General features: G+C 40.0%; 1 protein-coding gene across 2 annotated transcripts in view; it reads right to left on the bottom strand.

Annotated features, from left to right (window-relative positions):
• Nucleotides 1–2,984: 2,984 nt before the first annotated feature.
• ccar1 (cell division cycle and apoptosis regulator 1) overlaps nucleotides 2,985–14,951 on the bottom strand; it is a 30,517-nt gene continuing 18,550 nt past the window's right edge. For both annotated transcript variants that reach the window (XM_055169898.2, XM_055169900.2), the window contains exons 15-26: nucleotides 14,037–14,247; nucleotides 12,952–13,035; nucleotides 9,905–10,093; nucleotides 8,522–8,713; nucleotides 7,781–7,999; nucleotides 7,484–7,619; nucleotides 7,322–7,410; nucleotides 7,088–7,234; nucleotides 6,729–6,852; nucleotides 6,442–6,627; nucleotides 4,785–4,990; nucleotides 2,985–4,034 (exon numbers count right to left, since the gene is read on the bottom strand). In XM_055169898.2, coding sequence (XP_055025873.2) covers nucleotides 3,978–4,034; nucleotides 4,785–4,990; nucleotides 6,442–6,627; nucleotides 6,729–6,852; nucleotides 7,088–7,234; nucleotides 7,322–7,410; nucleotides 7,484–7,619; nucleotides 7,781–7,999; nucleotides 8,522–8,713; nucleotides 9,905–10,093; nucleotides 12,952–13,035; nucleotides 14,037–14,247 — 1,840 coding nt within the window. In that variant the 3' untranslated portion in view covers nucleotides 2,985–3,977. The remainder of the gene's footprint in view (nucleotides 4,035–4,784; nucleotides 4,991–6,441; nucleotides 6,628–6,728; nucleotides 6,853–7,087; nucleotides 7,235–7,321; nucleotides 7,411–7,483; nucleotides 7,620–7,780; nucleotides 8,000–8,521; nucleotides 8,714–9,904; nucleotides 10,094–12,951; nucleotides 13,036–14,036; nucleotides 14,248–14,951) is intronic.

The following is a 14,951-nucleotide window of genomic DNA, read 5'->3' as shown; positions in this document are numbered from 1 at the left end:
ATTAAAAACAGATTTTAAAGAATATGTTTATAGGCATATCTAAGCTTAAAGAGACATTCCACTTTTTTAGAAAATATGCTCATTTTCCAGCTCCCCTAGAGTTAAACATTTGATTCTTACCATTTTGGAATCCATTCAGCTGATGTCCGGGTCTGGCGCTAGCACTTTTAGCATAGCTTAGCACAATCAAAAAAAATCGCAACTTCTAATTTTCTGTCGGTCTTAGTACACGATGTAACTACAGAAAAGTCAAGTTTTAAATAGAAAAAATATTGAAAATTTTTTAGCGTGATGCTAATGGTCTAATCAGATTAAATGGATTATGCTAAGCCATGCTAAAAGTGCTAGCGCCCGACCTGGCCATCAGCTGAATGGATTCTTACCATGAATCAAAGAAAGGGAATTGGTGTTTGGATTGGTGTGGCATGTCTGTGTTGGGTATGTGTTATTAGTGTTATTATTATTTACTATTATTATTACATCATCATAATTTTTATTAAAGGTGACATAGAATGATTGAACGGAGTATTTATCCTTGTTCTGTGATGTGACATGTAGACAAAAAAATTTTTGTTTGGGTCTCTAATGCCTTAGGGCTCAGTCACACCAAAAGCGTTTATGGCAGTTGCAGGCGCCTTTTTTGAATGATATTCTATGGGCAGGGCGCGTTTGCGCGCTGTTTATGCGCGCCGAGCGCCTTGCGGTTTTCTGCCGCCTGCCGCGCACGCGTTTTTGAAGGAGCGCTGAGAGCGGAGGAGCGCCTGACGTCATTCGCGTCTTCCATTGTCCAATCGACTGAGGGGAGAGGCGGGCCTTACGTTGTGGCGAGGGAAGTTTACAGTTGCTTTGAAGAACCGGACTCCACTCGCTTACTCTCTCCTGCATGTTTGTGCTCCTCTTATCCTCAAACAAGGTCAGAGCAAGCGCCCTCTTTTTAAAGTTTCTGCTAATATGACAGTTAACAGCAAAAGAGCGCTCACGCTTCAATATTTGATTGACAAGACAGCTGACTCGGTGGTTGCTTAGCAATATGAAAAGCCGCGCTGCACTGCTCTTTTTAAAAAAAGGCAGTGCGTCGCGCCTTGCGTTTGCAAGCGTTTAAAGCGCTTTTGGTTTGACTGAGCCCTTAGAACAGTGTTCTTCAACCCTGGTCCTGGAGGACCCCATTCCAGAATGTTTTAGATGTCTCCTTAATCAACACACCTGTTTTAACTTATCACTTGTTAGGGAGACATTCTGGAAGGAGGCTGATGAGTTGGTTCAGGTGTTTTAAATAAGGCTACATCTAAAACTTTCTGAAAGGGGGTCCTCAAGGATCAGGGTTGAAGAACACTGCCTTAGAAGCTTCCTAAAAACCTCTCTCAGATAGCTCTATTAGGGTGGGGGATTTTAAACAAGTGGTTTTGCACCTATTTGGCTCCCCCTGCTGGCTTAACTTGCAATCTCATTACTGATTGGCTGACTTTGCTGCCACTCAAAAAATTTAGCCAATTATTTTAAAGTGGAAGGGCAGTTAGATGCCTGTGATGTCATAAGCGTCAGTTTTTCAGATTGGGCTGTTTTCTGGCTGACATTTCTAAAAGAGGAATTTCTATGAGACTGAGATGTTTAGCATGTTTAGCACTTTTTGTATGTTTGTGAATGTGGGTAGACTACCATTATTCAACAAAGACAAGGTAAAAATGGTTTTTCATTCTATGTCCCCTTTAAGATTAATGTTGCCATCATCACAAAATATGACCATAATCGCCATCTTTTAGTATAATATTGTAGTTGTTGTTGTTATTAATATTACTGTTATTATTATGGACATTTTTAGTGTTATCAACAACATATAAAGCATTACTTTTAGCAAATGTATTATTATTATTATTATTATTATTATTATTATTATTATTGCTGTCATTACCAAATATTCCTGTAAACATAACCATCTTTAGAATTATTTTTGTTGTTACTATCATTGTATATACTATTATTACTTAAATACCTATATTATTATTTCGTTTAGTATCATTTTTGCTTATTATCATTTGCTTTATAATAATATCATTATCATAATTGCTTATTTTTGTTTTTGATTTGTGTTCGGTTTAATCATAAGTTGTATGTTTTTTACTTCTAATTGAAAAAACGTTTTTAGGAGCTTGTTTTGTCATTGACCCATAGTGCTTTTTCCTTATAAAGGCGTCCACTAAATTATGCGTTAAAGGCGGGGGGCGTGATTTTTGAAAAACACTTTGGAAAAGGGAGTCCAGCCGACAACCAAAACACACTTGTAGCCAATCAGCACTAAGGGGTGTGTCTACAAAGCGAAATTGATACCTGGGTTGCGTACGTGTGGGGCGGGTCTATCAAAGAAGGTCAAGATTCTATTGGGGTAGGGGCGGGTCTGTAAGATCATGCACCCCGCCTTAAAACCCCTTTCCCAGCGCGTTGATACCAGAAATTTGCCATAAAATTACTAAACTGGCTTATTGTGTGAACGCAAACACGTGCCAGAATTCGTCCCAGGATGGGGACATAACATTGCTGGGATCAGTCCCGGAATGCGACTATGTTAAACAAAAGGCAGGAATAATGGCGTAAGGTGTGTGATTGATGTGTCGTCTCAATGACATATTTATCGTTCAGCTCTTTGATTGCTAAATGTGATTGGTATCTTCGGGACGTAACATCAAGTTTTGGTAATAAAGTGGTGGTAGACTGCAACACTTTCAACCAGATTATAGTAAGCCATCTGTCAGACTCAGGATTAAGCACAAATGGTGCACTGAGCAGGAGATTTGACCACTTATAGAAAAATGACTTGCTGTAGCAATATAAGTCCCACTTTTCATTTAAACAGTCAGTTGGCTTTTTGATAAAGGAATCACACTTTCCTCATAGGACAGGTCATGAAAATGCTGCCATCTGCTGGGGAAAACTGCAATACAAAGTTACCCACCCCAAATGTGAAAACAAAACAAAAGAACCACATGTGATATGTTTAAAATGAACCACTTTTATTTTTTCCTTGACCAAGACAACCATGAAGTACATCAGGAATACAAAAATAATATGCACTTGGCTGCACTGGGCTCATTTTTACTAAGTTTGGCTCTTTTCATTCAGCAGCAACCCTCCACTGTAATAATGTAATCATTCGCCTCTGTAGTTGGCTAACAATAGAAAAAATGAAAATAAGAAAAGCAAAAGAATTCACTGCCTTCAAAACAACTCCAGTATAGCACTCATGGAAAAAACAATGTATTCAAATCACACAACAATCACTCTGATATTAAGTGAAGTATCCAAGACTTAGAATGGATGGGACTCCACAAAACTTGTGCATCATTAACAGGGTTACTGGCCGGAACAAAGTATACGGCCACATTCACGCTACCCTGCTATACTGGATTACACCTGGATCAAAGCATTAAGAGAACACCAGAAAAAAAACAGAAGCTTGCAAGAAGAATAAACAGGAATCATGCACTCATGTAAATGCATGCTTCCAGAGGACATGTCAGAAAAACAAGACAGAGGATACCAAACAAACAAGCAGGCCCTCGTGGATTCTATTAAAATCATAACCGATTTCATTTCAATTGAACATAAATAACACTTTTATTGCTAAATAAACTCTGATAATAAAAACTCACACATACTGGCACAAGTCATGTATTATTTGAACAAGAAAATGATATAGCAAACATGTAGCTCTTGTAAGACTACAAAATGCTTAATTGTAACCAAATAACATCATTTGAACAAACTATTAAACAAACATGAGCTTGTTAAGTGTTTACGGATAAACTCAAATTATTTTTAATTACAGATTTATGAGAAGGAGAAATCTACCCTCACTGTCAATAAAACTTTATACACAGAAACAAAATCTAAAGAAATTTTTCATAAGAATTGTGTTAGTTTCAAGCTTATTTACATATTTGGAAGGGAGAGTAGATCAGAGCAGATCAGCAGGACAGGGCCGTTCATCCATCTGAGCCATTAGATTGAGATTTTCTGTTACTGTCTTGTGAGGGATCAGCCTGTATCCATAAAAGAAGAGACAGTTGAACAGATGAGTGTATATACAAGGGCAGGGACTATTAATTGTGCAAATGCTCGTTTTTTCAATGAATTAATTTTAAAAGAGACATATAATCAAAATCTGACTTTTTCCATGTTTAAGTGTTATATTTGTGTCCCCAGTGCTCCTATTAATGTAGAAAATGTGTAAAAGGTCAACCTAGTAACTTAGTTTTGGTAAACAATTCCATATATATATATATATATATGGTATTCTGGGCTAAAACTTCACATACGTAGTCTGGGGACAGCAAAGTTTTATTTGACAAGTATTGTGAAATGTCCCCTTTAATGAAATACAGTGAAATGCCACCACATCCAAAAGCCAGAGGGGGCTCTCGTGCAGAAACTTCATTTGCAGAAGAACAACCATTACAGGAAGTGTCTATAAGCATATTTGTATCACCCTTCTTCAAATTGTTTCAGGTATTTTCATGATAATAAAGAATATTTTGAATGAGTTTGTTTGAGGAGTGTTGCTTTTTTAAATGCATGTTATAAACGATTCAGTGATTTTAGATTGATACGTACTTCCTACTGATCAAAAAAGCCACTGTACAAGCAAGAGCTGTGCATGAAACACAGAATCGAAGCCTAGCGAATCAGAATCGATTTTAGACAGATATTTTTAATGGGAAATAGCCCTAGTATATCCCGCCATCATTTACTACACAAGAATTTAGTGGTGATGACACAGATAAACTTTATACCTTTGAAAGAACACACTGAAGCTCCTTCATAATGGTGTTGAGGTTGGACACTGTGCTGTGGAGCTGTCGTTCATAGCTGCCCTTCTGCTGGTCTGATGTCTTCAGGTTGTTTTCTGTCTCTTTAAGATTGTTCTTCACCCCCTCCAGCTCTCTCAGAAGACTTTGGTTAGCTGCTTCCAGCTCTGCCACACGCTTTGAACCCTCCTCTACAATATAAAAAAGATAGATTGGCAAACTTTAGATTGACAGCTGTCTGTCAATGCAAATTCGGTTACATGATCAAATGAATGTGGTTGCAAAATTTTTTTCATTTTATTGTGAGATCAAAAATATAATTTAGGCTGTTTGTATACATTGTAGTCCCTTAAAGGAGTAATGTGGGTTTTTGGTGACATCTAGTGGTGAGATTGCAATTTGCAACCAACCTCAATTTCAATATGCAAAAAGAAGCTACAGTAGCTGCCACAAGACCAACATTCGTTTGAACGAAACACACTCTATAGAGCAGTTTTAGGGCTACTGTAGAGATATGACGCCGACCCTTAGTGTACGTAGATAACAATGGCTTATTCCAAGGTAATAAAAACAAAACAGTTCATTATTTAAGGTCTTCATACACCACTGATAATATAGTTATATATTATATTGCATTTCTGTCAAGAGATCCTTCAAAAACTCACACATTGCACCATTAATTTCTTGGTTTTTAAATATTTTTCCTATTTAAAACTTGATTCTTCTGTAGTTACATTGTGTACTAAGACTGACGGAAAATTTAAAAGTTGTGATTTTCTAGGCCTATATGGCTATACTCTCATTCTAGCGTAATAATCAAGGACTTTGCTGCTGTAACATGGCTGCAAGAGGCGCAATGATATTACACAGCAGCCAAAAATAGTCCCCTTGATTACTTTCAATAGCAGCAATATTAAAACTCTTTGGTTATTTTTGAGCGCGATGCTAATGGTCTAATCAAATTTAATGGATTATGCTAAGCTATGCTAAAAGTGCTAGCGCCAGACCCGGAGATCAACTGAATGGATTCCAAAACGGTAAAAATCAAATGTATAACTTTAGGGGAGCTGCAAAATGAGCCTATTTTCAAAAAAGTGGAGTGTCCCTTTAATGCTTTTCCCGCCATTAATAAATAATCTCGTCAATTAAGAGAAAATGCTTCCCTGCTAATGACGCTTCCCTGACGAGTTTTTACAGTAATCTTTAAATCCACCATTATCCACTAGGTGGCGCTCTTACCAAACTTATAAAAAACTGAAGCATCAGCTAATTCTACCACATTGTAAACTCCGTGTATGTTTGGATATTTGTTCTAAATTTGATCTCTATCAAAAATGTCACTATTTCAGCTTTTGCTCAAAATTTGGTATTTTTGAAGAAACCTACCCATATTTGAGAGGCTATAAAAAGTAAAAAACAAATGAAGATAGGTTGAAACTTTTTCCGTTTTGTTTGTTTGTTTGTTTGTTTAAAAGCAAAGGGTCTGTTCTTTCATTTGATATATCTGATATATTTAATTATGAAATGATGTATGGGAAATATTGTCAGTTAAAATATTTACTCCAATATGCAACCACAGTCGCACACCCCCATAAATTCAAGCACCGTCCACAGATCAAAGCAGGATGATTGATATTATTACCCATTTTAATGTCTTGCTGCATGAGTTTCTGCTCGATTTCCTCTCTGGTCTTCTCGCTCTTCTCCAGTTTCTGCATCATGCTACCCACATCCACCATGGCTCCGTTGTAGACGATCAGGCTACCTGATTCGCCGGCCTCTTCTGATTTTAGCTTGCTCTTCTTACTGGGTAGCAAGGTTTGGTTACCTACACGCATGCAAGCACAGCTTTAGTCTACTGCATGGTAATGGAGTTGTAATCTTGAATTACAAATAAGCCTCTTAGTTTCAGCTATCATCTTTGCACACCTAAAAGGTTGTCTATTTGAGCATCAGAGGTCAACGTTGGGCTGGGCTCATCTTTCGGTCGGTCCGTTAGCTTGCGATAGTGGCAGGACTCTCTGACCAACGGTCTGTTCAACAATTTCTTCACCTGGAAAAGTCAACAAGACAATATATCAACAACATGAAATGGAAATATGTCCCCAAAAAAGGCCTTAAACAACAGCGTCATGTGACAAATCACATGTTCCATGTGGCCTTAGATGCAAACCAGCCATGGCTGTCATGTCGTTTACAACTTTACGTAAACTCTACTTAATAATCTCAATGAAACTTTAAAGCCTCCCTAAACCATCTCGATACTGAACCCTGTCGAGCAGAAGCACCTGAGCTCTGGAGAGATGCAAGCCTAGTGTATACATGATCTCCTCCAAGTCCTTCTCCAGCAGATAGCCACAATGACTCTGGTCAAAGTACACAAATGCCATCAGGAGATCCTTGTTAAACGTCACCATCTGCTTTTTCTTCACATCCTACAGACAGACAAAATCAATAATGCATGACAGCGATTGTCATTCTCTGCTCACTAACAACATGAAATGTCTGCAAACAAACATTACTTTATCTTTTGAAGATCTGTCTTTGGATTTTCGGTCATCCCTGCGGTCGTCTCTTCTGTCTCTCCCGTTGGAGTCCTCATCGTCTTTATCTGTAGATCACACAAGATCAGATAAACAGGAGCCTTTATAGTAACATTAGGTGCATCTGCGTGTGATCTCTACCATCATCATCATAGTCATCTGCATCTTCTGCCTCCATGGGGTCATATTCGTCGGCGTTGTTGTTGGTGCTCCCATCTTCGTTATCATCTTCATCTTTCGACCCTTCTCTCCTAATGCCTCTTTCCTTTTCCTCGTCCTACACTCGAGACACACACATTCATGCTGATGGTTTTATCTTGCGTTTATATAAAGGCTTTAACTTCAACAAGATATATGATGAAGTAGTAAAAGCTGGATGCTAATTGGTTCAGAGACCTATTTACAAGGGCATGTGTGTGCATGAATCATTCCTCCCACCTTCCTCTTCTCATCTTCATCCCTTGTTCTCTTGGAAACTGGCTCTCCGTTATCCTCATCCTTCTCCTTCTTTATGTCCCTCCTTTCTGTATCTTTTTTACCTTTGTCTTTTTTGTCTTTTCTCTCATCTTTGTTTGGAAGAGAAGCGAGTGCTTTGTAGATCCTATAGCCAAAGTCTCGTTGAAGCATCTCATTGAACAGCTCAGCAAACAGAGATACCTGAACAGATGAGCAAAAGTGCAGTTCATTAAATTTGCATTTCATGGCGTTTCAAAAGTTTGAATAGATTAAAAGATTGATAAAGGGCCAGTTTCCCAATCAGGGTTTAGATTAATCCACGATAAGGTCGTAGTTATATTAGGACATTTAAGACAAACAAAATTCATTAATGATGTGCATACAAAACAATGACAGGGACTAGACTTAACCCATGTGTGGAAAATCACCCCAAAGTGGAAAAGTTTTTAATAACTGACACCTCTATTTCTATCTACCATCTTGGATAAAAGCTCGTCGCAATGCATTCTGGGATTGATTTATCTAAAAAGGAAATGCAATGGTGTTGAAACAAACTAGCCAAAACAAGGCATCTAATAATGGATGCCATCATAAGGTTTTTGAAAAAACATTAAAAGAGGGAAGTATATGTGAAAGCTGCTTTAAAATATTTTGTAAAAATTTCTGCATTTGGTGCCGCAGAAACGATGAGTTATCCACGGTTTAGTTGTCAGTGCTTCTCACCTCAAACGAATGCTCCTTGTTATCCTCCAGTCTATAGTCCAGCAGCACGCTCAATGACATAATACTGCAGTCAAATTTGCCGTTCTTGGCAGCCCAGTTGGGGTGGACGATAATGGTGGGCTCATCCGGCAGAACATACCGTCTCTCCCTGCGCTGACGCTCCTGCTCCTCCTGCTGTTTTCGCTCCTCCTCCTTAAAACATAAATTGTTAAGATTGATCATAAGCTCTGTTTACACCTGGTATTTTTGTTATATTGAATTACAAGTGAACGAGAGAGGCGCATTCCCATTTACACCTGGTGTTTAAATCCGTTTTAATTTTAATCTCTTTTGTCCACTTTTGATACCTCAGAGGGGATGGTCTATGGGTGAGTAATGAAACATGAGTGGGAGAAATAACAGGTTTAAATTGATGCGCACTAATATCATGAGAGTACTTCTGCTTGTGTTGTTAGTGGCTGCACAATGTTTTGAACATGTATATGTAAGGGCTTTCTCTGATATATCAGAACAAACTTATAAAAAAGCTTGCGCACCTTTTAGGGCTGTGCAAAAAAAAAAAAAAACGCCTGCGATGCTCATGCGTGTTTCATCAGTAAAGCCGGTTCGTGATTAGTATTAAATCGCCATCAGCTGCTTTCAGATGGAGCGGCACCCACTACACAGAGCCGCAGTTCACAGAAAAGCAGTGTTGTTTTTGGCAGCCCTTTTAGTTTTAGTCTTTTGTACGAAAAGTTTTAGTCACATTTACCTAACTTCTCTGTGAACTACGGCTCTGTATAGTAAATGCCGCTCCATCTGAAAGCAGCTAATGCAGATCCAATACTAATCACCAAACTGGCCTTACAGAAGGCGGAGAGCAGCTGCTCAATTAAAACCTAAAAGCCTTGACGAACACTTTGGGTTTGCGCTAGAGGTCAGGAACGATTAAAAAAAAAATTTGTGCTGCTTGGTACAATCGAGGGGCAACCTTCCAAACTCTCTGATGAAGTCAATACGGAAATGATTTAAACTGCAATTCTTCGACTGGCTGCTAGAGGCAGGCTCCAAAAGGGAGTCAATTTCCATATACTTCCATGTTAAAATGCCCAACTTTACAGTAGAAAATAATATGTTTACAGCCTGGTACAAGAAGTGTTTTTGGTCTGTATATCTAATTTTTTACCTTCATGACCACTTTTGATATTCCACTATAGACATTTTACAAACCATAAGTACTTTGCAAATTCATGTTAACTACAAGTTGGGGTTATGGTTAGTAAAATAATTTGACAAGTAGTTGCAAAGTTAGTAGTTGCAAAGTAAATAGTTAGTAGAATGTCTAAGGGGGACTATCAAAATAAAGTTTAGCCAAAAGACATCCTCTGATCATTCCTGTCTCACCTCTTTGTCGTCTTCGAGTTTGCAGACTTCATCTTCTTCCACGCAAGGAGGCTCAGGCTTCTCCGGCTCCTTAGACTCCTCCACCTGTTCCTCCACCTTCAGCTGTTTAGTGAGGCGAGCGATCAGCTGGGACTTCAGCCCTTTAGAGCTCAGTGTGCGACTCTCCAACTCTTTCCTCAAGTCATTCACCTGTGTGTAAATAAGACATGTTAAGGGCTCGTTATAGTTGTGCATTGGTCCTACGGCATAGCCGCGATGACGTAGGTTCCGCGTCGGTTTTCATTTATACTTTGCGTCATCGTCCACATCAACGTGCAATCACAAGCGCGACCGCTGGTTGGCAGTATCCACACCTGTAACCACAGTAGCAGCGCTACCGTCAAGGAAGAAGAAGCTTGGCAAGTTAACCCACAAATGAAGAAGAAATAGCAACTTGTTGTGTATGATTTGAGATGACCAGCAGTGATGGAAGTAAATAAACAGTGACTTTTGTTGCAGTTTGAGTTAAATCACTCCTCAACTTGGCCGATCTGTGTTTTCACCGTTGCAAACGGAAATACCTATGACGCAGTTTTTTTTACCTGACGGTAGGGGCTCTGGTGGACCAATCACAGCGCTTGCAGTCTGAGTAGAACTGACGCGCTGTTAAAATTTTTGTGGGGTGCACGTCAGGCTACGCAGAGGCTACGGATAACTAGGGCTGGGCCGGTTTGGATTTTTTCTTACCGCGGTCGGTAATCAACAAATTCCCACGGTTTTGCGGTTTATCGGCAAGACAACGAGTTAAATAACATGCATGACTTATTTATGTTCAATAAACAACATGTGCAAATTACTTAAGGAACATGTAAAGTGAATATTATTTCCTTCCACATTTCTTCAATTTCAACATTCAACAACTTGAACAATTAATATTATCAGTTAAAAAATTTTTAACGCATTGTGCGTGTCCACACGTACTTGCCTACAGACATTTCTCCACTTTTCTATCCTTAATTTATGAATGGCCTGTAAATGACGCAAATTATTGCTGCCCTGATGGTCTGGTAAAATAACCATTTGTATGAGAAATCACTTGTACTGCATATGTGTCCGTGCTTGAGTATAGATTGGAAGCTGCACGGAGACGCGTGTGTGTGCGCAAAATGACTGTCTCACGTGCGTCCGGGCAGTGCGCGTCTATCTGGCGCGCGTCCGGGCAGTGCGCGTCTATCTGGCGCGCGCCCGGGCAGTCCGCGTCTGTCTCGCGTGCTCGGGACCACTTCTGTTCTAGACACTTACCATAAACATCTGTCTTTTTCCACAAACGGAGAAAGAAGACGCAAAAGCAAAACTTGCTGTGTGAACTGTGAAATGTGTACTGCTGTAGAAATGGCCACTGTGGTTGGCTAGATGAAAAAGAGACAATCTAACCTCTTTGCATATTAATCCTCGGACTGATCGCGTGCTCTTTATGTTGCGTGGCAATTTAATAATGTATGTAACCTGATTCTGTTGTTGATCTGTTGCAGCTGTTTGCACGTTCAAATTAAATAAAATGTTTGTATTGCTTTTACCGAGTCACAGACAACGTCACCCGTATTTCTACTCAATGACAATTTAATATTAAAATCATATCAGTTAACATTTAATGTTTATAACAAGCTGCGGTTGTTTAAAAGCTGCGGTTGTTTAAAAGCTGCGTGTATAACATCCCCACATAAACACACAAGTGCAGGCCAATGTTTCAAGTTTTTTTTTTTTGCGGTTATGACGGTGAGGAGCTCAGACCCGCGGCATGGGTCACGTGACCGCGGTATGGCGGTAATGCGGTTACCGCCCCAGGCCTACGGATAACCTACAGTGTAGCTACGCCGTAGAGCTTACGCCCAACTATAAATCTGGCTTTAGGGTTTTGCTGTCCTGTGAATCACAAGAAAGTTGTGGCCTTTAGTCAAAGTCTATGAGCTTGTACATCAAATACTCATGGTTTTCTATAATTTTTTTGTGCAAAACGCATTGGCTTCAGAGTTTTAATCCAGCATCATAGCACATTTCATTGGAATGCTTGATTCTGATTGGCCAGTCGGGTCATTTTCGGGTTTGTTATTCTTTCAATAACATCCACTCAAAACCAGTGCTTTAAGTGGCCAAAAGAGGTGATTTTGTACTATTTTTTTTTGTTGACTCGACTCCTATATTGAAGGGGGTTTATATTCAGCAGCCAACAGAACATCACTTTAGTCAAAATTGTCATCACTTTATTTTGTCCCATTGTTTTCCATTTTGCGGGTGGTAAAACTACTGTGTGCGTCATTTAAATTCATTAAAATTTCGTTCACTTGTAGTTTAGCAATTAAACTAAATGTATATTACAATTTCAAGAATTATTTTTGTCCGCACATCGCCTGAGGAAATCCGAAGTTGCGTTGAGGGGAACCAAACTGACAGCCGCGACAGCGGAGATTGTCACGCACCTACAAAAGGGTATTGGAAAAAGCTTGCGTCTGACCTGCAGCTATCATTCTGGCTTGTTGGGATGTCAGCCAGCGAGTCCTCTGATTCTGACCTTATTCTTATACTACTCAAAGTCTAAAACAAGGAGGGCATATTAAGTGTTCATTGAATTTTCATTTTAACCGAGCAGCTATGGTTGCGCGTTTCACACACAAACACAAACCTCTCCAGACCACGTTGACACTGACTGACAGCAGCAAAAGCAAAACCTTAACATGTCTTGTTATATTTACAAATGTACTCTGTTACATCTGAACGTCTTGTCTTATCGTCTTATCTTAAAACTGACAGTAAACAGGTTTTCCTGGCGGAAGGTCTGCATTCGTAATAAATTGGCAAATAAAATATTTCAAAACAATATTTAATGTTCCTTACCTTACTTAAAAGGAGAACAGTCATGTAATAAGTGGGATAATGTACAGGCAGCTGGATGTTCTCGCGAAATATTCAGTGTGATATAAAACCCTTCCCTTCACGCCAGGTCCTTAATAACAACCTGCTGCTGCCTATACATTATCCCTTGCGTAGCAATCTTACAATGGCCATCTTACCTTCATAGATTTAGGATCAAGCTTAGACCAGTGAGTCGGTGTGGCGACTTCCTTTGAATCATCTTCATCTTTATCCTCCTCCTCCTAAGTGTGTGACGTGAGAGAAAAAGAGAAAGGGACAGAAGTGTTAAAAAGGCAACTCTATGACCTGCCGTGAGTTTTCTGAAACAAAAGTTGATCCGTGCAAGAAGCATAGGTCACAACTGTGTCTCATTGTCTCCTCCTACTGAGCTCTAGACTGGGTAAAAAAATATATGTCCACTGCTAGGAAGCTCTCTAGCTTTCAGAAACAGATCCCACTTATCAGCCAATCAATGCCAGTTCTGTGGAATACAAAAAGATAATCAATGACACTGGGTTCAAGAGATGGACATGGGGGCAGGTGCACACCTCCAAACTCATGTGTGTGGGGACACCCTACGTCTACGTCTTGCAAGTATAGTACTTTTCTCTTTTAAAAAGTTTTCTTAGCCAGCTAGTCAGAACTGTACTCGTATAAACCAACCTCCCGGGAAAAATCGCATTCCAAATAGGATCTACACACAATCCGAGAACAGCGTCAAATCAAAACAGAAGAGAGACAGACGAGAGACATAACTTAGAAAGTATTTGGAGTTCGGCAGATAATGAATTAACAGGTAAAACAAAACACAAACATTATAAACACAACTCGCAACTGGCCCTCCAGATTCCAGCATTGATCTTATTGGATTCATTTTCAGTCTTTTGAAATTAGGAATTGGAATTTTAAGTAAGAAATTGACAATTAAATTAGCCATTAGATCAGCAATCATGCTTTATAATCAGCTGGAAGCTGTTTAACCAGTTGAAGCAGGTGTCGATAAAGTAGGAGCTACGCTCTTCCAGCTGTGTGTGACTGCGTGACAGAGGGAGAGCAGGAGGAAATGGGGTGAAGGATCAGGGATGAGAAAGGAATGAGGAAGGGATGGGAAAAGTGGGTTTTGTATGATGCCTGTGATACTTGTCTGTTCTTTCTGTGTTGTTGCTTTTTTTAAGTGTTTTGTTTGTCTACTCCTGTGCCTGTGAGAAGCGGAAATGAGAAGAGAGGGATTAGCGTTCAGTGCCTGTTCTCCATCAGCCTCCTTCCGTTCAGCCAAGAGTTTCTCTGCCAGCTGCTCCTTGAGTCCACGGGACAGGCCCTCCCACTCTGAGCGGGTAGGAAGACAATGCCAAACATCCGGTAGAAATAAAACCACTGTCTCCACATGTGCGGGGACTGTCCGCCCTTTGTGAGTCTCCTCAGGGCGGTGATAGCGTATCTCTGCAAAACGATACCTGTCGCAAAGGAAGAAGCGCGTTGGAAAGAAACATTCTGTGAGACATCACACAAATTCAACACACTTCCCTCAACAAACACAGAAAGCTTTGAGCCCCCTGCGACCCCGTTCGTGGTAAAACGACCCCCCCCGAAAGTTTCTCGGGATGAACGGCAGCCGCGTAGCGGGGGAGGTCGACAGACAGTATATACACACACAATTAAACAAAAACGGTGAAGGTCCCTCCCCTTGCGTCAGGCCCCTCCCACTGGCACACCCACAGTGAATCTGAACCGGTTGCTTGTGAAAAATAGCTTACAAACCCCCGGGGGTGTGAGAGAAGGACAGATTGAAACACAGTGAAAGCAAGTTAAATATGTAAGATATTTAACACAAGGCAAAGGTCAAAGAGAACAAAGTAACGATGGCGCTCGACTCCTCCGGTTCTGCTCTCGGAGCAAAAGAATCAATGCATTCACCACACAGATAAAGGGGGGCAGGACTGCCACACACATTAGCGCCAACATTGCAAAACAAAAAATCAAATCAGAATCAAAATGACAAACGAAACAAAAGCATCAAACATATCAGGAGGTACATTGCTGTGTAAAACCATGCAGCGGGTCGCAGATGTTTCGGTGTTGTCTGTCAGGCCTTATTTTGTGATGCTAAGGCCTAATATTAAGAGATGCAGACATGGAGATTACAGGAGATGCATCAGCA

Source organism: Misgurnus anguillicaudatus, chromosome 11, assembly GCF_027580225.2.
Source record: "Misgurnus anguillicaudatus chromosome 11, ASM2758022v2, whole genome shotgun sequence".
NCBI lineage: Eukaryota > Metazoa > Chordata > Actinopteri > Cypriniformes > Cobitidae > Misgurnus > Misgurnus anguillicaudatus.
Note: the sequence above shows the minus strand (reverse complement) of the source record. Positions and strands in the feature narration are given on the sequence as shown.